This window comes from Balaenoptera physalus, assembly GCF_965194825.1.
Source record: "Balaenoptera physalus genome assembly, chromosome: 1".
Taxonomy (NCBI): Eukaryota; Metazoa; Chordata; class Mammalia; order Artiodactyla; family Balaenopteridae; genus Balaenoptera; species Balaenoptera physalus.
The window spans coordinates 80760039-80784467 of NC_138882.1; the positions used below are offsets into that span (position 1 = coordinate 80760039).

Here is a 24429-nt window from a genome sequence, read left to right on the forward strand (position 1 = left end):
AACATGATCATGGTGATCATTTTGAAATTTATAGAAATATTGAATCACTATGTTGTGTAACAGTAACTAAGATAGTGTGGTAGGTCATTTATACTTCAAAAACAAATAAACAAACAAACACATACAAAAAGAGATCATATTTGTGGTTACCAGAGTTGGTGGTGGGAGGAGGGGGAATTGGATGAAGGTGGTCAAAAGCTACAAACATCAAGTCATAAGATAATAAGTAACAGAGACAATGTACAACATGATAAATATAATTAACACTGCTGTATGATATATCAGAAAGTTAAGAAAGTAAATCTTAAGATTTCTCACCATGAGGAAAAAACTTTTTCTGTCTTTAATTTTATATGTGTATGAGGTGATGGATGCTCATTAAACTTAATATGATAATCATTTCATGATATACGTTAGCCAAATCATTTTGCTGTACACATTAAATTTATACAGTACTGTATGCCAAGATACCTCAATAAAAGGAAAAAAACAAACAAAGAAAATTGTAAGTATTAAGCAACTTTTATAGAATTTGGTATTATTGAAACATCTAATTAGTGGACACATCCTTTGGAACAAAGAATAGAACAGTTATGTTTTTCATTCTGTTTTCTAACAATACATTTTTATTGCACTTTGCTGAAGTATTGGCTTGTGATCAAATGGAAAAAGAAAACTAACTGGTCCTTCATGGCAGATGATTTAAGAAGCACTGTCTGAGAAGCTGTGTTCCTTAGGAAGACATTAAACCAATCTTACTCATTTTGTGTCATCTGAGAAACTCAGTTGAGAGGAGGATGTTCAGACAGTTCTGTGCTGTGAATTCATTGCTTTTCATTTATTTCCCACCTTGTGCTGTTCTATTTTCAGCACTCACTCTTCTACTTGGAACTAAATTTTTTGCTTCTATAATTTTTTAATATCTCCTGTGTGTTGTCCTTTCTTGTTTGACTTCTTAATGAGTGCTTTTGTGTTTTTAATACTCCTGCTGTAATTTTGGTGCATTTAGGGGTAGAATATATATGTTAAATTCCAAAAGATTTATTTAGAATTTAAAAACAGATTTCATAACAAAATTAGTAAGTCAATATTGCTACAAATATAATAAAAAGCTAATTTGCATATGCAGTGAAGTATATGGATTCAGTACCATTAAACCATGATGGGTCCCATATACACAAAATAAAAAATAATATGCACTCAGAAAATTAATTTAATGAAAATACTTTACAAGGAATAATATGAAAATTGAAATCCAATAAATTCTAAAAGTAGAACTTATATAAATCATTCTCTCATTAACACACACCAAAAAAAAAAAAAAACTATAAATAACAGAAATTATTTAGGTATCAGCAAGGAAATATCTATAGTAAATAATAAATATTTGGCAATAAATAACAAAAAATATTTGGGCAATAAATAACAAGTACAAAACTGTTAGGAAGGAAAAAAACAACAGAACAAAATAATGGAGATGACCAATGCTGTACTTATAGAGAAATGTAGTAACTTAAATGCCTTAATTGGGGAGAGACCTTCAAGACAGCAGAGAAATAAGATGGGGAGATCACCTTCCTCCCCACAAGTACAAGAAAAAAAATCTAAATGTGGAACAACTCCTACAGAACACCTACTGAAAGCTGCAGAAAACCTCAGACTTCCCAAAAGGCAAGAAACTCTGCATGTACCTGGGTAGGGCAAAAGAAAAAACAGAGGCAAAAGAATATGGACAGGGCCTGCACCTTGGAGAGGGGGCTGTGAAGGAAGAAAAGTTTCCACACACAAGCAAGACCCATCACTGGTGGAAACGGAGGATGGGCAGCAGGGTAGCTTCGGAGCCATGGAGGAGAATGTAGCAACAGAGGTGCAGAGGGCAAATCAGAGAGATTCCCGTGCAGAGGATCACTGCCGACTAGCACTCACCAGCCTGAGAGACTTGTCTGCTCACCCACCAAGGTGGGTGGGGGCTGGGAGCTGAGGCTCAGGCTTCGGAGGTCAGATCCCAGGGAGAGGACTGGGATTGGCTGTGTGAACACAGTCTGAAGGGAGCTAGTGCACCACAGCTAGCTTGGAGGGAGTCTGGGAAAAAATTTGGACCTAAGAGGCAAGAGACCATTGTTTCTGGGTACGTGAGGATAGGGGATTCCTTCCCTGTCTGCAAACAGAAGGCAGAGCACGACCTAAACGAGCTCCAGAGACAGGCATGAGCCACGGCTATCAGCGCGGACACCAGAGACAGGCATGAAATATTAACTCTATGGATGCAGCCACCAAAATCCTGTGTGCAAGCACAAGTCACTATCTACACGTGCCCCTCACCTTCACCCTGGGAGCCTGCGCAACCTGCCACTGCCAGGCTCCAGTGATCCAGGGACAACTTCCCTGGGAGAACACACGGCACACCTCAGGCCGTTGCAACATCTCACCGGCCTCTGCCACCACAGGCTCACCCCGCTTTCCAATTATCATTACCTTACCCGTCCCTCCCCGCTGCCTGAGAGAGCCAGAGCCCCCTAATCAGCTGCTTCTTTAATGGTGTCCTGTCTCAGCAGGGAAAGTAGCCTGAGGGCAACCTACAAGCAGAGGTGGGGCCAAAACAAAAACTGAACACCAGGAGCTGTGTGAACAAAGAAGAGAAAGGGAAATTTCTCTGTGCAGCCTCAGGAGCAGTGGATTAAATCCCCACAAGTAACCTGAGGTACTCTGTATCTGTGAAATACCTGAATAGGTAACAAATCAACCCAAAATTGAGGCAGTGTACTTTGGAAGCAACTGTAGACTTGGGGTTTGCTGTCTGCAACTGACTTGTGTCTGATTTTTATGTTTATCTTATTATAGTCTTTAGCACTTGTTATCATTGGTGGATTTGTTTATTGGTTTGGTTGCTCTCTTCTTTTTTTTCTTTTTTATTACTTTTTTATTTTAGTAATTTTTTTATTCTAATTATTTTATTTTAATTTTGGTTTTATTTCACTCTTTTTTTCTCCCTTTTTTTTCTGAGCTGTGTAGCTGACAGGGTCTTGGTGCTCCAGGCTGATGTCAGTCCAAAGCTTCTGAGGTGAGAGAACAAAGTTCAGGACATTGGACCACCAGAGACCTCCTGGCCCCACCTAATATCAATCGGCTAGTACTGTCCCTGAGTTCTCTGTCTCAATGCTAACACCCAGTTCCACCCAACGTCCAGCAAGATCCAGTGCTAGACTCCCCATGGCAAACAACTATCAAGACAGGAACACAACCTCATCCATTACCAGAGAGTCCACCTAAAAACATACTAAGTCAACAGACACCCCAAAGCACACCAACAGACACAGCCTTGCCCACCAGAAAGACATGATCGGGCCCCACCCACCAGAACACAGGCACTAGTCCTCTTCACCAGGAAGCCTACACAACCCACTGAACCAACCTTACCCACTGGGAGAAGACATCAAAAACAATAAGAACTATGAAACTGCAGCCTGAGAAAAGGAGACCCCAAAAAGAGTAAGTTAAGCAAAATGAGAACACAGAGAAATATGCAGATGATGAAGGAGCAAGGTAAAAACCCATCAGACCAAACAAATGATGAGGAAATAGGCAGTCTACCTGAAAAAGAATTCAGAGAAATGATAGTAAAGATGATCCAAAATCTTGGAAATAGAATGGAGAAAATAAAATAAACGTTTAACAAGGACCTAGAGAAACTAAAGAGACAGCAAACCATGATGAACAACACAATAAATGAAAGTAAAAATTCTCTAGAAGGAATCAATAGCAGAATAACTGAGGTAGAAGAACGGATAAGTAACCTGGAAGATAAAATAGTGGAACTAACTACCACAGAGCAGAGTAAAGAAAAAATAATTGAAAGAATTGAGGACAGTCTCAGGGACTTCTGAGACAACATTAAATGCACCAATATTCGAATTGTAGGGTTCCCAGAAGAAGAGAAAAAGAAAGGGCCTGAGAAAATATTTGAAGAGATTATAGTTGAAAACTTCCCTAACATTGGAAAGGAAATAGTCAATCAAGTCCAGGAAGTGCAGAGAGTCCCATACAGGATAAATCCAAGGAGAAACATGCCAAGACACATATTAATCAAACTATCGAAAATTAATGCAAAGAAAAAATATTAAAAGCAGCAAGGGAAAGCAACAAATAACATACAAGGGAATCCCCATAAGGTTAACAACTGATCTTTCAGGAGAAACTTTGCTAACCAGAAGGGAGTGGTAGGACATATTTAAGTGATGAAAGGGAAAAACCTACAACCAATATTGCTCTACCCAGCAAGGGTCTCATTCAGATTCGATGGAGAAATTAAAACCTTTACAGATACTAAGAGAATTCAGCACCACCAAAAGAGCTTTACAACAAATGCTAAAGGAACTTCTCTAAGCAGGAATCACAAGACAAGAAAAAGACATACAATTACAAACCCAAAACAATTAAGAAAATGTTAATAAGACATACATATTGATAATTACCTTAAATGTAAATGGAATAAATGTTCCAACCAAAAGACATAGACTGGCTGAATGGGTACAAAAACAAGATGCATATACATGCTGTCTACAAGAGACCAACTTCAGGCCTAGGGACATAGACTGGCTGAATGGGTACAAAAACAAGATGCATATATATGCTGTCTACAAGAGACCAACTTCAGACCTGGGGACACATACAGACTGAAAGTGAGGGGATGGAAAAAGATATTCCATGCAAATGGAAATCAAAAGAAAGCTGGAGTAGCAATTCTCATATCAGGCAAAATAGACTTTAAAGATTACTACAAGAGACAAAGAAGGACACTACATAAGGATGAAGGGATTGATCCAAGAAGAAGACATAACAATTGTAAATATTTATGCACCCAACATAGGAGCACCTCAATACATAAGGCAAATGCTAACAGCCATAAGAGGGGAAATCGACAGCAACACAAGCAGTAGGGCAGTTTAACACCCCACTTTCACCAATGGACAGATCATCCATAATGAAAATAAATAAGGAAACACAAGCTTTAAATGACACATTAATAAAAAAGTGGACTTAATTGATATTTATAGAACATTCCATCCAAAAACAACAGAATACATTTTCTTCTCAAGTGTTCATGGAACATTCTCCAGGATAGATCATAACTTGGGTCACACATCAAGCACTGGTAAATTTAAGAAAACTGAAATTGTATCAATTATATTTTCTGACCACAACACTATGAAACTAGATATAAATTACAAGAAAAAAAACTGTAAAAAATACAAACCCCTGGAAGCTAAACAAAACGCTACTAAATAACCTGAAGATCACTGAGGAAATCAAAAATATCTAGAACCAAATGACAATGAAAACAAAACGACCCAAAATCTATAGGATGCAGCAAAGGCAGTTCTAAGAGGGAAGCTTATAGCAATACAATCCTACCTAAAGAAACAAGAAAAATCTCAAATAACAACCTAACCTTACACACATATCAGTTAGAGAAAGAAGAACAAAAGAAACCCAAAGATAGCAGAAGGAAAGAAATAATAAAGATCATATCAGCAATAAATGAAAAAGAAGTGAAAGAAACAATAGCAAAGATCAATAAAACTAAAAGCTGGTTCTTTGAGAAGATAAACAAAATTGATAAACCACGAGCCAGACTCACCAAGAAAAAAAGAGAGAAGACTTAAATCAACAGAATTAGAAATGAAAAAGGAGAAGTAACAACTGACACTGCAAAAATACAAAGAATCATGAAGGATTACTATAAGCAACTATCTGCCAATAAAATGGACAACCTGGAAGAAATGGACAAATTCTTAGAAAAACACAACCTTCCGAGACTGAACCAGGAAGAAATAGAGAATATAAACAGACAGATCACAAGCCCTGAAATTGAGACTGTGATTAAAAACCTTCCAACAAGCAAAAGCCCAGACCAGATGGATTCACAGTCGAATTCTGTCAAACATTTAGAGAAGAGTTATCCTTCTCAAACTCTTCTCAAACCTATCCTTCTCAAACTCTTCCAAAATATAGCAGAGGGACAAACACTCCCAAACTCATTCTACAAGACCACCCTTACCCTGATACCACAACAAGACAAAGATGTCACAAAAAAACAAAATTACAAACCAATATCACTGATGAACATAGATACAAATATCCTCAACAAAGTACTAACAAACAGAATCCAACAGCCCATTCAAAGGATCATACACCATGATCAAGTGGGATTTATCCCAGGAATGCAAGGATTCTTCAATATATACAAATCAATCAATGTGATACACCATATTAACAAACTGAATGATAAAAGCCATATGATCATCTCAATAGATGCAGAAAAAGCTTCCAACCAAATTTAACACCAATTTATGATAAAAAACCTCCAGAAGGTAGGCGTAGAGGGAACTTATCGCAACATAATAAAGGCTATATATGACAAACCCACAGCCAACATCGTTCTCAGTGGTGAAAAACTGAAACCATTTCCTCTAAAATCAGGAACAAGACAAGGATGCCCACTCTCACTACTATTATTAAACATAGTTGAATACACGAGAGGGAGGGAATATGGGGATATATGTATACATATAGCTAATTCACTTTGTTATACAGCAGAATCTAACACAACATTGTAAAACAATTATACTCCAATAAAGATGTTAAAATGCCTTAATTATTTAACTAGTAAGAATAAAAATAATATAAAAAGACCTAATACAAAATTGAAAACAGGGAGCCAAAAATAGAAATATAAGTAGTAATTTTAAAATATGAGAACTTTATTGATTATTTTATACACTTTGATTTGAAAATCTAAGTAAAATTTCAAGGGAGAATACAGTTACATTTTACCTTGAAAATGGAGGTCACACATGAAATATGAATGTCAGTTTTATTCATTAAGCTTTAAAAAGAACATTGAAGGGACTCCCCTGGCAGTCCACTTGTTAAAACTCCGTGCTTCCACTGCAGGGGGCATAGGTTTGATCCCTGATGTCATCCCAAAAAAATATAATTAACTACTGTATGTTATATATGAAGGTTATTAAGAGAGTAAATCCTAAGAGTTCTCATCACAAGAAAAAATATAATTATTAATACTTTCCTCTATTTAATTTTTTATTTTTTTTTATTTCTTTAATTTTGTACCTATATGAGATGATGGGTGTTCACTAAACTTATTGTGATCATCATGTCATGATGTATGTAAATCAGATCAGTATGCTGTATACCTTAATCTTATATAGTGTTGCATGTTAATTATATCTCAGTAAAACTGGAAGAAAAAAAGTGCTGCCTTTTCATTTTCTTTTCTTATTATCAAATGGTTTTCTCCATTATCTCACACTTTTAAAATTTTAACAGCACTTTACTGTTGGTCTTAAAGTCCTTTACAAATAATACAATTTCTATTATTGTTTGATCTTTTGCTTAGACAAAGTTTTAGTAAAATTTTGAAATGGGACTTTTGATATCTTTGAATTGCCTTATCTCTAAACTTTATAAATAAGAAGTACACCCTGTGCTTTTGACCAGAACAAAGACTCCCCTATTATTCCTCCTGGGATATCTTCTCTACATTTCCAACTTCCTGGTCTCCTTTCTTTGAATATTTTTTCTTTTATAGGGTCATCCTCGGAAAGGACAGCGAATAGTTACCCAAAGACAGATGGAGTTTCTGAAAGCAAAGAAAGGCTACATTACTCAATGGCTATTCCCTGACCCTCCCCTGCTAAACCCTGTAATACGTCATTTACTTTTTCAAACTTATCCACAGAACTTATGTGGAAACTGAAGTTGCAGAATAAATTAACTATGGAAAACGTTGACTGTACTTAACTTAAATTTGCCAAAATTATCTTCACTGTCATAATGTCCAAGGGCTCTTCTACCATTTTCTACAAACTCTGAACCATTATAAGAAAACTATCTACATTGCTCCACACAAAAATATCACCTGTACCTTGGATAGTTTAGGTATGTCCTCAATGAGTATGACAATGGTCTTCCTTTTTACATTAGCAATGACATCAATGCCTTGGTTAGTAATTGAAATGTTTATCTCCATAGGGATCTAATTACCACATTTTTCCCAATGCTTGTCCATAATTTCCCCAATTAGCAAGTAGAACTATGGTAATATACTATGAGAATTAGTTGGTCAAAGAAAAGTCCCTTTCTAATATACTGTGGAAATTAGTTGGTTTCCTCCCAGAAATTCTCTGGGGACTTATTAGAGAGGTGGAAGTTTTCTTGGTCCTATTTGTTAAAACAGACAGGTAATTTGTTAATTACCTCCTTTGAGTATCCCTACCTAATGACTAAATTTTTATTCTTAGTTTTGAGAAAAATATCCATTTCATATTCACATTTCTGAAAGCTAGAAGAGAGGAAGAAAGATACAAAGAATAGAGGACAGAAAATTAGAAGGGCAGAAGCAACATAGATCTTTCAGACACATGAGAAACTTATATGTTCCTGGAATATAACATGAGTGTGATTGATATTTGTTCAATAAATAAAGAAAGAAAATTTGGGTTCTGGAGTAAGATGTCATAGTGCCCTGTTTTAGGTATTGGCTGAGACTTCTCAGGAGTCTACCTCCTAATTTCACATTGCATATTTATTCCCTCTGGCAGTGAGTCCAGACACTTTGGGCTAGAAATGGGGAAATACTAGACACTCATAGATGTCTTTCTCAGGGGCTCATGTGACCTGCTCTTGTATAAATTATATCAGAGATGCTGCAGGCATGAAGAGGAGAAGAAAATTCCAAAGTATTAAGTAAGAATTTGATGACTAGAACTTGGTGGCTTCTCTCTCCTTCAGTTATGTCACAGATTGGGGCCATGGCTAGATCTTCAGGAAATCTTTCAGTGAGAAGATTCATCTGAAAGCTATATATTTCCCCTGAATCTGGGTAGGCTGAATGACTATTTGTTCCAATAGATTATAGCAAAATTGATGCTATATTGGTTTATAAACTCTGGTCTCTAGAGCCTGTCAGCTTCTACTTCCTAATTCTTGGAACATCAACTTACTTTTTATATATTGGAGTAGAGTTGATTAACAATGTTGTGTTAATTTCAGGTGTACAGCAAAATGATTCAGTTATACATACACATGTATCTATCCTTTTTCAAATTATTTTACCATATAGGCCATTACAGTGTATTGAGCAGTGTTCCCTGTGCTATACAGTAAGTCCTTGTTGGTTATCTATTTTAAATATAGTAGTATGTAAATGTCAATACAAAATTCCAGATCTATCCCTCCCCCCCCAACCCTTACCCCTGGTAACCATAAGTTCATTCTTTAAGTCTGTGAGGCTGTTTCTGTTTTGTAAATAAGTTCATTTGTATCATATTTTTTAGATTCTGCATATAAACGATATCATATGATATTTGTCTTTGTCTGACTTACTTCACTTAGTATGATAATCTCCAGGTTCATCCATGTTGCTACAAATGGCATTATTTCATTCTTTTTAATGGCTGAGTAATATTCCATTGTATATATGTACCACAATATACAAGTACCATATGTACTTCTTTATCCATTCATCTGTCGATGAACATTTGGGTTCCTTCTATGTCTTGACTATTGTAAACAGCTCTGAAATGAACATTGGGATGCATATATCCTTTCAAACCATGTTTTTCTCTGGATATATGCCCAGGAGTGAGATTGCTGGATCATATGGTAGCTCTATTTTTAGTTTCTTAAGGAATCTCCATACTGTTCGCCACAGTGGCTGTACCAATTTACATTCCCACCAACAGTGTAGGAGGGTTCCTTTTTCTCCACACCCTCTCCAACATTTATTATTTGTAGACTTTTTGCTGATGGACATTCTGATCTGTGTGAGGTGATTCCTCATTTTAGTTTTGATTTGCATCTGTCTAATAATGAGAGATGTTGAGCATCTTTTCATGTGTCACTTGGCTATCTTGGAACATCAACTTTTATTCCCTACACATGTTTTTTTTTAATGAAGTTTATTTGATTTACAATATTATATTAGTTTAAGGTATACAACATAGTGATTCAATTTTATTGTGGATTACACTCCATTTACAATTATTATAAAATATTGGCTATATTCCTTCTGTTGTACAATATATACTGATAGCTTATTTATTTTATACATAGTAAGTTATACCTCTTAATCTCCTACCCCCATCTTGCCCATCCTGCCTTCTCTTTCCCCATTGGTAACCACTAGTTTGTTCTCTATATCTGTGAGTCTCTCTGTTTTGTTATAATCACTTGTTTGTTTTATATTTTTAGATTCCACATATAAATATAACATACAATATTTGTCTTTGTCTGACTAAGTTCACTAAGCATAATACCCTCCAGGTCCATTCATGTTATTGCAAATGGCAAAATTTCATTATTTTTGTGACAGTAATATTCCCGTGTGTGTATATATATTTATATATATACCTCACATCTTCTTTATCCATTCATCTGTTGGTGGACACATAAGTTGCTTCCATAGGTTGGTTTATCATAAATAAAGCTGCTATGAACATTGGGGTGCATGTATCTTTTTGAATTAGTGTTTTCATTTTCTTCAGATATATGCCAAGGAGTGGAATTGCTGGATCATATGGTAGTTTTATTTTTAGTTTTCTGAGGAAACTCGATATTGTTTTCCTTAGTGGCTGCACCAATTACATTCCAATAAACAGTTTGCTGGGGTACCCTTTTTTCCACATACTTGCCAACATTTGTTATTTGTAAACTTTTTGAAGATAGTCATTCTGACAGGCGTGAGGTGATATCTCGTGGTTTTGATTTGCATTTCTCTGATTATTAGTGATGTTGAGCACTTTTCATGTGCCTGTTTGTCATCTGTATATCTTCTTTGGAAAAATGTCTATTCAGGTCTTCTGCCCATGTTTTAATCTTTTTTTTATATTGAGTTGTGTGAGATGTTTATATATTTTGGATATTAACCCCTTATTGGTCACATTATTTGCACATATTTTCTCCCATTCAGTAGGGTAAACCTTTTGTCAGTGGTTTCCTTTTCTGTGCAAAAGCTTTTACGTTTAGTTAGGTCCCATTCGTTTATTTTTGCTTTTGTTTCTTTTGCTATAGGAGACAGATCCAAAAAAAAAATATTGCTACGATTTCTGTCAAAGCATGTTCTACCTGTATTTTTTTCTGGAAGTTTTATAGTTTCCAGTCTTTTTTTTTTTTTTTTTTTTTTATTTATTTATTTTTGACTGTGTTGGGTCTTCGTTTCTGTGCGAGGGCTTTCTCTAGTTGCAGCAAGTGGGGGCCACTCTTCATCACGGTGCACGGGCCTCTCACTGTCGCGACCTCTCCCGTTGCAGAGCATGGGCTCCAGATGAGCAGGCTCAGTAGCTGTGGCTCATGGGCTTAGTTGCTCCACGGCATGTGGGATCCTCCCAGACCGAGGCTCAAACCCGTGTCCCCTGCATTGGCAGGCAGACTCTCAACCACTGTGTCACCAGGGAAGCCCTGGTTTCCAGTCTTATATTTAGTTTTTAATCAATTTTGAGTTTATTTTGGTATGGTATGAGAAAATGTTCTAATCTCTTTCTTTTACATGTAGCTGTCCAGTTTTCCCAGTGTCACTAATTGAAGAGACTGTCTTTTGTTCATTGTATATTCTTGCTTCCTTTGTTGTAGATTAATTGATCATAGGTATATAAGTATATTTCTGTGATCTCTATTCTGTTCCATTGATATATGTGTCTGTTTTTGTGCCAGTACCATACTGTTTTGATGACTATAACTTTGTAGAATGGTCTGAAGTCAGGGAGTGTGATACCTCTAGCTTTGTTCTTTTATCTCAAGATTGCTTTGGCTATTTAGGGTCTTTTGTGGTTCCATATAAATTTTAGGATTATTTATTCTACTTCACATTTGTTCTACTTGTGAAAATGTCATGAATATTTTGATAGGAATTGTATTGATTCTGTAGATTGCTTTCAGTAGTATGGACATTTTAATAATATTAATTGTTCCAATCCATGAACACAGGATATCTTTCCAATTCATTGTATCTTCTTCAATTCCCTTCATCATTGTTTTACAGTATTCAGACTACAGATCTTTCACCTTTGGTTTAGTTTATTCCTATTTATTTTATTCTTTTTGATGTGGTTTTAAACAGAATTGTTTTCTTGCTTTCCCTTTCTGCCAGCTTATTACTAGTGTATAGAAAAGCAACAAATTTCAGTGTATTAATCTTGTATCCTGCAACTTTACTGAATTCATTTATTAGGTCTAATATATTTTGTGGAGACTTTAGGGCTTCTTATATATAGTATCATGTCAACTGAATATAGTGACAATTTACCTCTTCTCTTCTAATTTGGATGAATTTTATTTCTTTTTGTTGTCTGACTGCTGTAGCCAGAATTTCTGACACTGTGTTAAATTGAAGTGGTGAGGCTGGACATCGTTGTCTTGTTCCTAATTTTAGAGGAAAAGCTTTCAGCATTTTACCATTGAGTATTATGTTAGCTGTGGGTTTGTCATAAATGGCCTTTATTATGTTAAGATATGTTCGCTCTATACCAACTTCAATGAGAGTTTTATAGTTTTATCATGAATAAATATTAATTTTTTTCAAATTCTTTCTCTTCAACTGTTGAGATGATCATGTGATTTTTACCCCTCCTTTTTGTTAAAGTGGTGTATTGCATTGATTGATTTGCAGATATTGAACCATCCTTGTATACCTGAAATAAATTCCACTTGAACATGGTGTATGATCCTGTTTATATATTGTTGAATTAGGTTTGCTAAATTTTGTTGGGGATTTTTGCATCTACATTCATCAGAGATACTGGCTGAATTTTCTTTATTTCTGGTTTTGGTACCAGGGTAATGAGGGTCCCGTATCATAAAATTGGGGATGTTCCATCCTCTCCAATTTGGAGGAATAGTCTGATAATAGACATTAGCTCTTCTTTATGTGTTTGATAGAATTTGTCCTGTGAGCCACCAGGTCCTGGACTTCTGTATGCTGGGAGATTTTTTTTTTTTTTGTATTACAAATTCAATTTCACTTCTAATGATAAGTCTGTTTAGATTGTATATTTCTTCCTGATTCAGTCTTGGGAGATGTATATTTCTAGAAATTTATCCAGTTTTTCTAGGTTAGCCCATTTGATGGCATTTAACTGTTTGTAATATTCTCACGATTTGTTCATATCTCTGTGACATCAGCTGTTATTTCTATTCTTTCAAATTTTATTTTGTTTATTTGGGTCCTCTCTCTTTTTTCTTGTTGAGCTTGGCTTATAATTTTTTTTTTAATCTTTTCAAAAAACCAGCTTTTGGTTTCATTTATCTTTTCTTTTTTTTGGTCTCTATTTAATTTATTTTCTCTCTTATCTTTATTATCCTTCCTTCTGCTGACTGACTGTGGCTTTGTTTGCTCTTCTTTTTCTAATTCCCTTAAATGGTATATTAGGTAGTTTATTTGAGACTTTTATTCTTTCTTGAGGTAGCACTGTATCACTATAAACTTTCCTCTTAAAATTGCTTTTGTTGCATCCCTTAGATTTTGGAAAGTGTGTTTTTATTTTCATTTGTTTTGTGGTATTTTCTGATTTCTTCTTTGATTTCCTCATTGACCCACTGTGTCTTCAATAGCATGTTGTTTTGTCTCTACATGTTTGTGTTTTTCCCATTTTTCTTACCATAACTGATTTCTAATATCATACTATTAGAACCAGAAAAAATACTTGATATAATTTCCATCCCCTTAAATTTGTTGAGACTTGTTTTGTGGCCTAGTATTTGATCTATCCTGGAGCATGTTCCCTGTATACTTGGGGGAAAAAATGTATATTCTGATGTTTTTGGATGGAATGTCCTGTGTATATCTATTACATTTAACTGAGTTGGCATGAGTAAGGGCATAGGCTGGGGCTGTCCCAGCATCAGTCAGAATTCTGACTACTTCTGATCTGCTGCTCCCATGAATGCCATAATGGCTGCCAGCACCCAGTTTGAATACTGTGCTTGGTCTGAGCTGTCTCTGTCCCCTGAAACTGTGCCTTCTCCTCTGCTGCAGCATCTTCATCCTAGTGTGGAGCTGTGTTGCAGAGCAAGAGGGACCAGAGCAGGGCTGGGGTGAGCACTGGGGTGGTTGTGGAAAACTGGCCAGAGTTCTGGGCATCTTCACTGTGCTTCTTCTACCTTGTTTTGGGTGTAAGCAAGCATGTACATGCTCTTCATGAGAAGGGTCTAGGTTCTACAGCCCTGCTGTCAGTCCTCATCGTTTTCAAACCAGCTAAGGGATCTCGTCCTCCTGGTGTCAGACCTCAGGGTTGTGGCATCCAATATGTGGTTCAGACTTATTCTCAGCCTGTGTAATCTCCCTCTTTTTCTGTGTCCCCTCCGAGGGGTGCATGTCCCAACCTGATCACTTCTCTTCCCTCCCTACCCAACCTTGTGTAGATCTTTCTTACAGTCTTGGTTGTATAAGAGTCTTTCTGCTAGTCTCCAGTTTGTTTTCACTGAGAATTGTTCCACATGTATCTGTATTTTTTATGTGTGGGTGGAGCAAGGTGAGCTTGGTGTCCTCATATTCTGCCATCTTGATATCCTACTCTAGCCACCATGCCAGCCCAAGCAGTCCTTATAAAATCCATGTGGTAAGAAACCAAGACTCAATAGCCCCAGATTTTTTTTTAAGCCACTGTTTTTTGTTTTTCTTTTTGTTTGTTTGTTTAAGTATTTGTTTATTTATTTATTAATGGCTGTGTTGGGTCTTCGTTTCTGTGCAAGGGCTTTCTCTAGTTGTGGCAAGTGGGGGCCACTCTTCACCGCAGTGCATGGGCCTCTCACTATCGTGGCCTCTCTTGCTACAGAGCACAGGCTCCAGACGCGCAGGCTCAGTAATTGTGGCTCACAGGCCCAGCTGCTCTGCGGCACCTGGAATCTTCCCAGACCAGGGCTCGAACCCATGTCCCCTGCATTGGCAGGCAGATTCTCAACCACTGCGCCACCAGGGAAGCCCCAATAGCCCCAGATTTGCACACAGCCAACATTTAACATGAACTAACGAGCTACATAAGTGACCAATTTTGTAAATGGCCCTTCAGCCCTAGTTGGGTCAACTAAGGTGACCCCACAAAAAGTAGATACAAGCTGTCCCATGAAGCCTTGCCAAAGTTGTGGATTTGTGTGTAAGATAAATAACTGTTGTTATCTTAGCTAAACTACAGGGTAGTTTGCTAAATGGAAATAAATAACTAGAACAGAATTTGGTATCTAAAGTCAGGGTGCTATTATAATTAAAACTTTAAAAATATGGCATTGAGTTTGAACCTGATGGTAGGAAAATCTGTAAAGCCTTAAGGAATCTATCACTGAAAGGTGTAAGAGCCTTGAGGCCACTGTTGGTAAGCATTTGAAGGACAGAGAGGAAGCTGTTATTATAGTTTGGTAAAAGGGGGCATTTACGTGCTTTCTTGGAAAGTTTGCATTACTATAGCCTGGAACACAGAAAGATCATTTATTAAGCTCATGAGAAATTTCTAAGAAGATTATAGAAAGTGCTCATCAATGATAACATACAGGAAGAAAGAAATGAACAAAATAAGGTGTCGTTAAGCTTCTGAGAAGAATTTAGAAGAACTATAAAGAATCCAGAACTTCCCAGGTTTGAAAATAAAGCTTTTCCCATCCAATCCCCAATCTCTCCCAGCAAAGATTCTGAAAGTTAGAAATGGCTTCAAGGGAAAGATTAAATTCAAGGTGCTTCTGGAAACTATTGCCTCAGGGTAAAAATCTTAAGAATGTCACTATAAGACTGTAAGACTTTCTGTTAGAGCTCGGAAATATTTAAGTTTATGCCAAGTAAGTTTTAGACTTTTAATTCCATGTTGTCTGCAATAGAAATTTGTGGAAGTGCCTTTCTTTACAGGAATCCAAATGTATGGTTTATCCTTTGAGTGATGTTATTAGTATTAAGATTGGATTTATACAGATGTCTTCATGTTACCTCACTCCATCCCTTTGTGAACAAAGGCATAATTTGGTGTAATGACTAAACAGATTTGGTCAAGGAGAGCACAGCTGTTGAACAGGGCTAAGCAAAATTACTCCCATGGAAATAAAATAGAATTTGGGGATCTTGTTGGGTTTGACTTCGCAGCCTTCTCCTGAAGGAAAAATTCCTTTATATCTCAGAATAGTTTCAATAAAGAATATTGAAGAAAACCAAACCGTGTTGACAAGCTTGTGTTTAATATAAAATCTGTGCCTTCAGGAAATTCAGATTCATTATATTAAAAGCAACCTTGTCGACCCTGTCCCTGGTACCGTGCCTGGAACTAAAAAGAAGTTTGTGCTATGAATAACCTTGCTTATTCTGCCATCTTCTGCTGCCGAGCTTGCTCAGCCACCTTCATGTCCTGTCTTGGTGAATGTCAGCTCATCCATGTAGGCAGCCACACACCTGAACGTGACTTCACAACTCTTTTTTTTTAATTTTTCTTCCAGAGAAGAAGCAGCACGTGAGAATACATGACAGACTACAGAATCGTGTTACTTTGAGGACCAGAAAATAGTGAATTAGCTTCAGAGGTCACAACAAGGCACATATGAGAAATGGATAATAATAATGTTAGAAATAATAACACCACAGAGGTGGTGGGGACTAGGTGATAAATCTTTGCCTTCATCCTCTATGGAAAGAGGAGTCACTGAAGAACTTTTCCATGGATTTTCTGGACATTAGGGAAGTCTTGCTCTTCACCCTATTAATATTAACTCTACTCCTTTTCTAGATTACTTGAGATACTTCAGCAATTATTCCATGTTAGCAGCTGCCTTGAAGAGAATAAATAAGTATGATATTCAGGGAATGAATTTGGGGCCTATGACAGGATAATATTAGAAAGGCATACGTATTTAGGAAGGAAACTCCATAATAAGGTTCCAGTCTCAAACAAGGAAAGGACAAAACAATCCCAAGTAAAGGCAAAGCCATTTCAATATGTAGATTTGGTGGGGGGTGGAACCAAGGACCAAAAAGGGACACTAAAGTTCGCTGTAGAATGGAGGGGACCAAGGTTGCCTGTTGTCTTCTGGAAAGGAAGAACTAATATCAGGAGGGGTAGGAATAGATAGTCATATATTCTTCTGTTCCTTTGAACTAGACAGCTTTGGTGCATCTTTGCTCTCATCAATGGATTTATTTGTTTTTGAATAATAAATCTTTACAGCAGTAAAATGTGATGAAATTTATTCTAGAAATGAGTAATCTTTTCACATGTCTACATAGCCTTCTTAGAGCATTACTCATGGCAGAGAGCCAGAATGTCTTATCTTCTTTGAGCTTCATTCTCTTCATATGAAAAATGTCTTTACATTACAGCATGTTCTACATTTAAATGAGAAAATATTTGAAAGCACACATTTTATTTGGCACATAAAAGGCATACAATTAACTGAACAGTTAATAACTGGCTCTTTAATTAACAGGATATGAAATCTAGACCATTGTTCTTCGAACGGCTGATTTGAATTCCTTATTCCTCAGACTGTAAACCATTGGATTGAACAATGGAGTGAGGATGGTATAAGACACAGATATTAGGGTGTCTTGACTTGAAGAATAATGGGATTTGGGCCTTAAGTAGATGAAAGAGGCACAACCATAATGAACAGTTACAACAATGAGATGGGAGGCACAAGTAGAGAAGGCTTTGTATCTTCCAACAGAGGATGGGATTTTTAGAATGGCAGAGATGATATGGATATAGGAAACCAGGATAAGTAACAGTGGAATAATCAAGGCAAACACAGCAAGCATGAATATGACCAACTGACTGAGGTGAGAGTGATGAGATGCCAGCTTGAGGACAGGAGAAATGTCACAGAAGAAGTGGTGTAGTTGGTTGGAGGAGTGGAAAGGCAAGTGAAATACCAGGGAGGTGGTGACCAGAGAGACAGTGAAGCCACAGGCACAGGCAGCAGCCACAAGTCCCACACACACCCCATAACCCATGAGCACTGTGTAACGCAGAGGGTTACAGATGGCCACATAACGATCATAACCCATGGCTGCCAGCAGGAAGGAGTGAGAGCAACCTAGGAAGAGGAAGGAAAACATCTGGATAGAACAGCCCAAGAAGGAGATGGTCTTCTTCTGGGCCAGCAGGTCAACCAGCATCTTGGGTACAAGGATGAAAGTGTAACAAGTCTCAAAACAGGAGAGTACAGCAAGGAAGAAGTACATAGGAGTATGGAGGGCTCTGTCCAGGACAATGGTGGAAATGATGATGGCATTTGTGCCCAGGGTGAACAGGTAGATGAGCAGGAAGACAATGAATAGTAGCCGTTGCAGCCCAGCCAGAGATGAGAAGCCAAGGAAGACAAACTCTCTCACCAAGGTCTCATTGACCCATTCCATGGTCATGTTATTAGGAGATCCAGAGTCAGAGCCAGAGGCCAGGATCCAGGGAGGGAGAAATACATGGGGAACTCAGCACAAAGCCTACAGGTGGCAGGCATTTCCAGATATTTGGTGGAACTCATTCATTTTCTCCAAAAATACCTGCCAAAATAAGAATTAAGGCTAAATATGGAACAGAACAACTGATGACCAATTAGAAGACTTTTTTCCAAGACCAAGAACATGTTATCTCTCTAGCTAAGGATTAAGGAATTATCTGTTTTTTCCCCTTGTATCTTACTTATGGATTATTGTGTTTTCCTTTCTCACTACAAGCCTAAGGAAAACAGCTCTGCAAAAGTGAAAAATATGGTAAACTTCAGCTATCTGAACTTGATCAGAAAGTGGAATGAAAGAATGAGTAATGTTCAGACACAGCAGGTGAATTTCAGTTTATCCAACCACAAATGGGGAAGGAAAAAAAGAACTAGATTATCTCTGAGCAAAACTGTGAGAGGATTTGTGTTTATTGACAACTTATCATATGATAAGATATGTGGTAAAAATATCATATACCTTATGTCAATTACTCATTATAACAATTTTATGTCAATAGGCAAAACAATATGAAAAAAAAGAAAAAAAACTTTAATTTTCAGACCAGTTACAAACATTACTGGAAGTTCCACAAACTAGAGCACTGAGCCAAGGGTGGAACAGAAGATAACATTAGTTTAAAGAAAATTTTCTCCTTTTCTTAGAAAGAGAAGAATCATCATACTGTTAGAAAGAGTCTCATTTACTTTGTGGCATTTTAAACACACTTCACTTTTCCTGTTCTGAGGTGCCTCAGAAAAATAGAGTTTTACAAAACTGGCAAGACCTTCCTTGTCACACAGAGTGACAGAGAATGTGACAATTGGGCAGTTTTCCAGGATTACAACTCCTGATCAAATCATAGGCTTTATATATTTTGCATATTGTTATGTCAATAAGATTCCTTTTGGATATTCTACTACTAAACACAATTTGCAAACTGCTAGAAAAAATTATTTCTAAAGTCGTTTTTAGGGCTTATATCAGATCATTTTTTCATGGGTGTATTTCCCAACTGCCTAAGCCTAAGAAGTAAAGAAAGTGTTCTTTGTATGCAAAATCATTTAACATTTATTGGTTGTATCCAGTCTTCATTTGTACACTTTTCAGTATATTTAAACTTTTACATCATTATGTGTTGAGGAATTGTTTGCATCTGCTACCAGAATTTTGTCTTTGCATTTTTCATGATAATAGCAAACCTTGGCTTTCTAGACTTTAAGTTAAGTGATCGGAAATTTCTGAAACTCACTGTACCTATCCTTAGAATTTGAAGATAAGTTTTGTTCTTTCTTAATTACTAGAAATTGGTCATAAACTTAGTAGGTGTAATTATTTGAAGTTAATATTAGATAGTCACACATGCTGGTTTTGAAGTTCTTCAACGCAAATAATAGGAATGTTTTTCATTCTGTAACTCTAAAGGTATCTCTATTATATATAAATATAAAGAAAGTAGATACCATATATATCCCTGTTATATACATACATTTGTATGTGTATACTTATATATATTGGTATAATATACATATGTTTTCTATATGAAGAAAAGCAAACTAACAAGGCAGTTTCCCTGTATATTACCTCCACCTGGACAAAGGGACCCTGCCTCTTTCAAAACACTGAGGGAAATCTAAATTTATGATCATTGCTTATCCTTTTCTTATTACTTTCCCAAGATTTTTCTGGATCTACTGTCAACTAATCCACACCTCATCCCCACTATATTCTCACTCCACTGAGTATGAATTATAGAGTAGACCACAGAAGTTAGAATTATCTGATGCTGAAGGAACACCTGTTTCTCCCCAATACCAAAAACAAAAAACAAAAAAGAAAACAGTTTAGATTATTTGTCACTCAAACCCATGAGAGCAGCTGATTTCAGTTAAGGGGATTTTTACATACACTTACTATAACCCCACAGTCTAAATGAGTTGTATGATTGATATATTTTCCCTTTTCGTGGTGTATGGAGACTCACTGGCACAGTATATCTGAGAAGGTAGCCCCCATCTGCTCAAGAAGACATCAAAGACCACCAGAGCGTGTTATATCAGTACTAAAGACATAAGGGCAGAAGAATAAAAAGATCTTCCAGCAAATACCCACAGGCTATAAAATTAAGGTAAAAGATCCCTCAGTTTGGAGTGAGAAGATCTATATTTCAGGTCTAGCTTTGTGTGACTTCGGGCAAGGTACTTAACTTGGATGTTCAGTCTTTTTATTTTTAAAATTAAAGGTGATACAGCAATAACTGTAATAAACTGCTGAAAGAACTTAAACGGAGGCTCCTTGAATAACATGTTGCAGAAGAAGTTTTGACTTAGGGTAAAGTTTGAATACTAATCCTTAAGATACTTTTCAACTCAGAGACTCCAAAATTCTCTAGTTAGATGATCCCTAAATTCCCTTTATGATATTCTAGAACCAAGCAATGGAATTCATGTTATGATCCTTGGAGATGACACTTCTGCACCTTATTTTTCTAACTCCTTCGATGCTCCAAAAAATTTTATATAATTTAAGCTTAAACAGTGACTCAATAATTGAGGGTACTGGGTACCTCAAAAAGGGGGCAAATCTACAAATTTTTCTGATGCAAAATTTTGATGTTTTCAAATACTTATCTTAGGGGAAGAAATCAGTCAATTAACTGAGAGAAATTATGTACCCAGCCTCAGATATTAAAGAAGTGGAATTTTTGTATCCTTAGATACACATGAAAATCCTGAATTGCCTTATTAAAATGGAGCTTAAGTATTAGATTATAACTAAAAATATGCATCCATGAGTACACAGCAGATAGAGAAATGAGGATTTAGTTAAGTATGTGTTTCACGTAGTCCATGAGGCAACCAGTTCAAAAAAAGAAAAATAAAGAAAGAAAAGAAAATCTAGCTGGCAGCAAAAATGACCCAATCTGATCATTAAGAAAAATTCAGAGAACTATATGGACGATGCCAAATCACTTTTAGTACCTGAAGTTAAAAGCAGCCCATGATTCTCCTTCTTATCCTTGCCACTTGCCAGAATTGCAATGGGGGGCCAATGTTCACAAGCACTAGCCCTCACTCAGGTCTAGACCCCACAACCCCAGACTAGAGCAATATTCCCACTGCTCAGTAAGTACCTACATTGCTCTCCTCCTTTCAATTCAGACAGAAACATTCAGGATCTGCGATCCCTTGACAAGTAGATTCTAAGCCAAAGACCAGAACCTGAAGAAATATCAGCAAAAGAGAATGAATCTGCCTTGGGACAGAAGCTCTCCTCTGCATCTTCCTCTATCCATCAGGACTCTCAACTTGTCCAGCCAAAGTCATTATCTTTAGAAATTCTGGTGACCAACATGGGGTGTGGTTATTAGAAGTATACACTGATCATTGGACTCCTGAGACTTGATCTACTGCACTGGAGACATTGCCCTGGGGTTAATTAGAAGTCAAGGTTATTTTGGAAAATAATGTCATAAGTTTCTCAAAGGTAGCCTTAGTTGAGGTACCTGAGGAGTAGGAGCCATAAACATAATTAGCCCATGTCTTCACTGGAAGTTGAGCCCATATGTTATGGATTCTGAAGGGAAAATCACCACAATTAAGACTGTAATGCAGAGGCCAAGTGGAAATTTTTCATTGAATTTTAAGTCAGGAAACTGGTATATTTGTCCAGTGATTCTCAAATTTAGTGTTTATAAATCAAAAGAGGGCTTAATTGCAAATTTATCTTCTCAGGTTTTTGTCCATAGAAATCCTAATTAGAACCATTGGGGTGTTCTGCCAAAACCTAAATTTTTAACAAGTGTCTTAAACCTATTTGAACATTATCATTAAATTTCTTGTTATCTTAATTTTTTTTTACTAGAATAACTATATATATAAAGTTGTCAATTTCATCCAAGCTAAACCAAAAGCAATATAATTCCATTCCAAACCCCAGCATGAATTGTGAAGGCAACCTGACAATACAAATTTCTAAAGTTTACATGGAATAATAAGACATTTTTGAAAAAGGAAAAGTGATATAGAGGCTCACTTTTCCCAATAGTAAGATGCCTTAGTGATAAAGAGAGCTTGCTACTGGAATAGGAGGAGTTAAATATTACAAAGAGACAGAAAGAAGATCACAGACATTGATCTATGTATGTTTGGAAACTTGGTCTTTAATAGAAATTACCTCATAAGTCAGTAAGGAAACTGTACTTAGAAAATAATAATGGGAAACCTGTCTCCTTCTATGTATATATCACTCATTATGAGGTGTCATATAGAAAATTAAATGGCTTACTGAAGGCTCAGATAGAACACCACCTGTGTGACAACACATGATGGAACCCCACATGTCTACTCAAGGCAGTGTATACTCTGAACTAGCAAACAATGTATTGTGCCTATTCTCCAATAACAAGAATATGTAAGTCTGGGAATCAATGTAAGGGGAGACGGAAATGATTCTTTTCATTATTACCTCTAATGACTTCATAATGAAGAGCTTCGTAGTTTAGAGGTGTTACTTTCCAAAGGAGTGTTGTTTCTATCAGGAAACACAAAAACAGAAATTGAGACTTGCCTATGGTTACTTCAGTCTACTTTGTTCTATTGTACAAATACTCTACAGACAGAAAGGGGTTTTTACACTAGGTAGGGTAATTGATCCTATTTTTTTTATGATTGTTACATATTTGATTTTATTTTTCTGAAAATGTTTTGCTTAATATAAAAATTTAAACTTAAATTATAGATCTGTAAGTTATAGATAGACCATAATTGCATAGATTTAGTTCTGGGCTCTATTCTGTTCTGTTGGTCTATGTGTTTGATTTTGCCATAGGCATACCATTTTGATTACTGTAGCTTTGTAATATAATTTGAAATCATAAAATGTGCAGCCTCAAGCTTTGCTGTTCTTCTTCAAGATTGCTTTGACTATTCAGTGTCCTTCGTGGTTCTATATTAATTTCAAGATTTTTTTTCTATTTCTGTAAAGAATGCTTATAGGATTTGGATAGGGATTGCATTTAGTTTGTAGACCACTTTGGGTAGTATAGACATTTTAACAATATTAATTCTTTCAACCCATGAACACTGAATCTTTTTCCATTTATCTTTCTCTATTAATTTCCTTTCTCAATATTTTATAGTTTTCAGTGTATAAGTTTTTCACCTCTTTGGCTAAGTTAATTCCTAAATATTTTATTCTTTCTGTTGATATTGTGAATAAGATTGTTTTCTTAATTTCCTTTTTGGAAAATTCATTGTTTGTGTATAGAAAAATGGCTGATTTTTATGTTGATTTTGTATCTGCTACTTTACTAAATTTGTTTACTAGTTCTAATAGTTTTTTCTGATTGAATTGTTAGCGTTTTCTACATATATGATTGTACCATCTGCAAATAGAAGTAATTTAACTTTTCTCATTCTGATTTGGATGCTTTTTATTTCCTTTTCTTGTCTAATTGTTTTGGCTAGGACTTCTAGTACTATGCTGATTAGGAGTGATGAGAGTGGGAACTCTCCCTACTGTATCCAATTTTAGAGAAAAACTTTCAATTTTCTCCTACCAATTATGATTTAGCTGTTGGCTTTTCATGTATAAACTTTACTGGGTTAAGGTAAGTTCTTTGGAGAGAGTTTTAATCATTACTGGATGTTGAATTTTTTCAAATACTTTTTCTACATCTACAGATTTTATCATGCATTTTATTTTATTTTATTAATGTGGTATAGTACATTGATTGATTTGTATATCTTCAACCATCCTTGCATCCAAAGAATAATATGTAATAAATTTAACATTCTCTTATATTTATCAATAATTTCCTAGAATTTTGTTGAGGATTTTTGCATCTATGTTCATCAGGGATGTTGGCCTGTAGTTTTTCTGTTGTGTCTTAATATGGCCTTAGTATTAGGGTGATGTTAGCCTCATAATTTGAGTTTGAAAGTGTTCTT

At 36.2% G+C, this 24429-nt stretch overlaps 1 protein-coding gene across 1 annotated transcript in view; it reads right to left on the bottom strand.

Annotated features, from left to right (window-relative positions):
- LOC309654817 (uncharacterized protein) overlaps positions 1 to 18406 on the bottom strand; it is a gene marked incomplete at its 5' end in the record, with an annotated part of 165772 nt that extends 147366 nt beyond the window's left edge. The window contains one exon of the mRNA XM_082449293.1: positions 17486 to 18406. Coding sequence (XP_082305419.1) covers positions 17486 to 18406 — 921 coding nt within the window. The remainder of the gene's footprint in view (positions 1 to 17485) is intronic.
- Positions 18407 to 24429: the final 6023 nt, after the last annotated feature.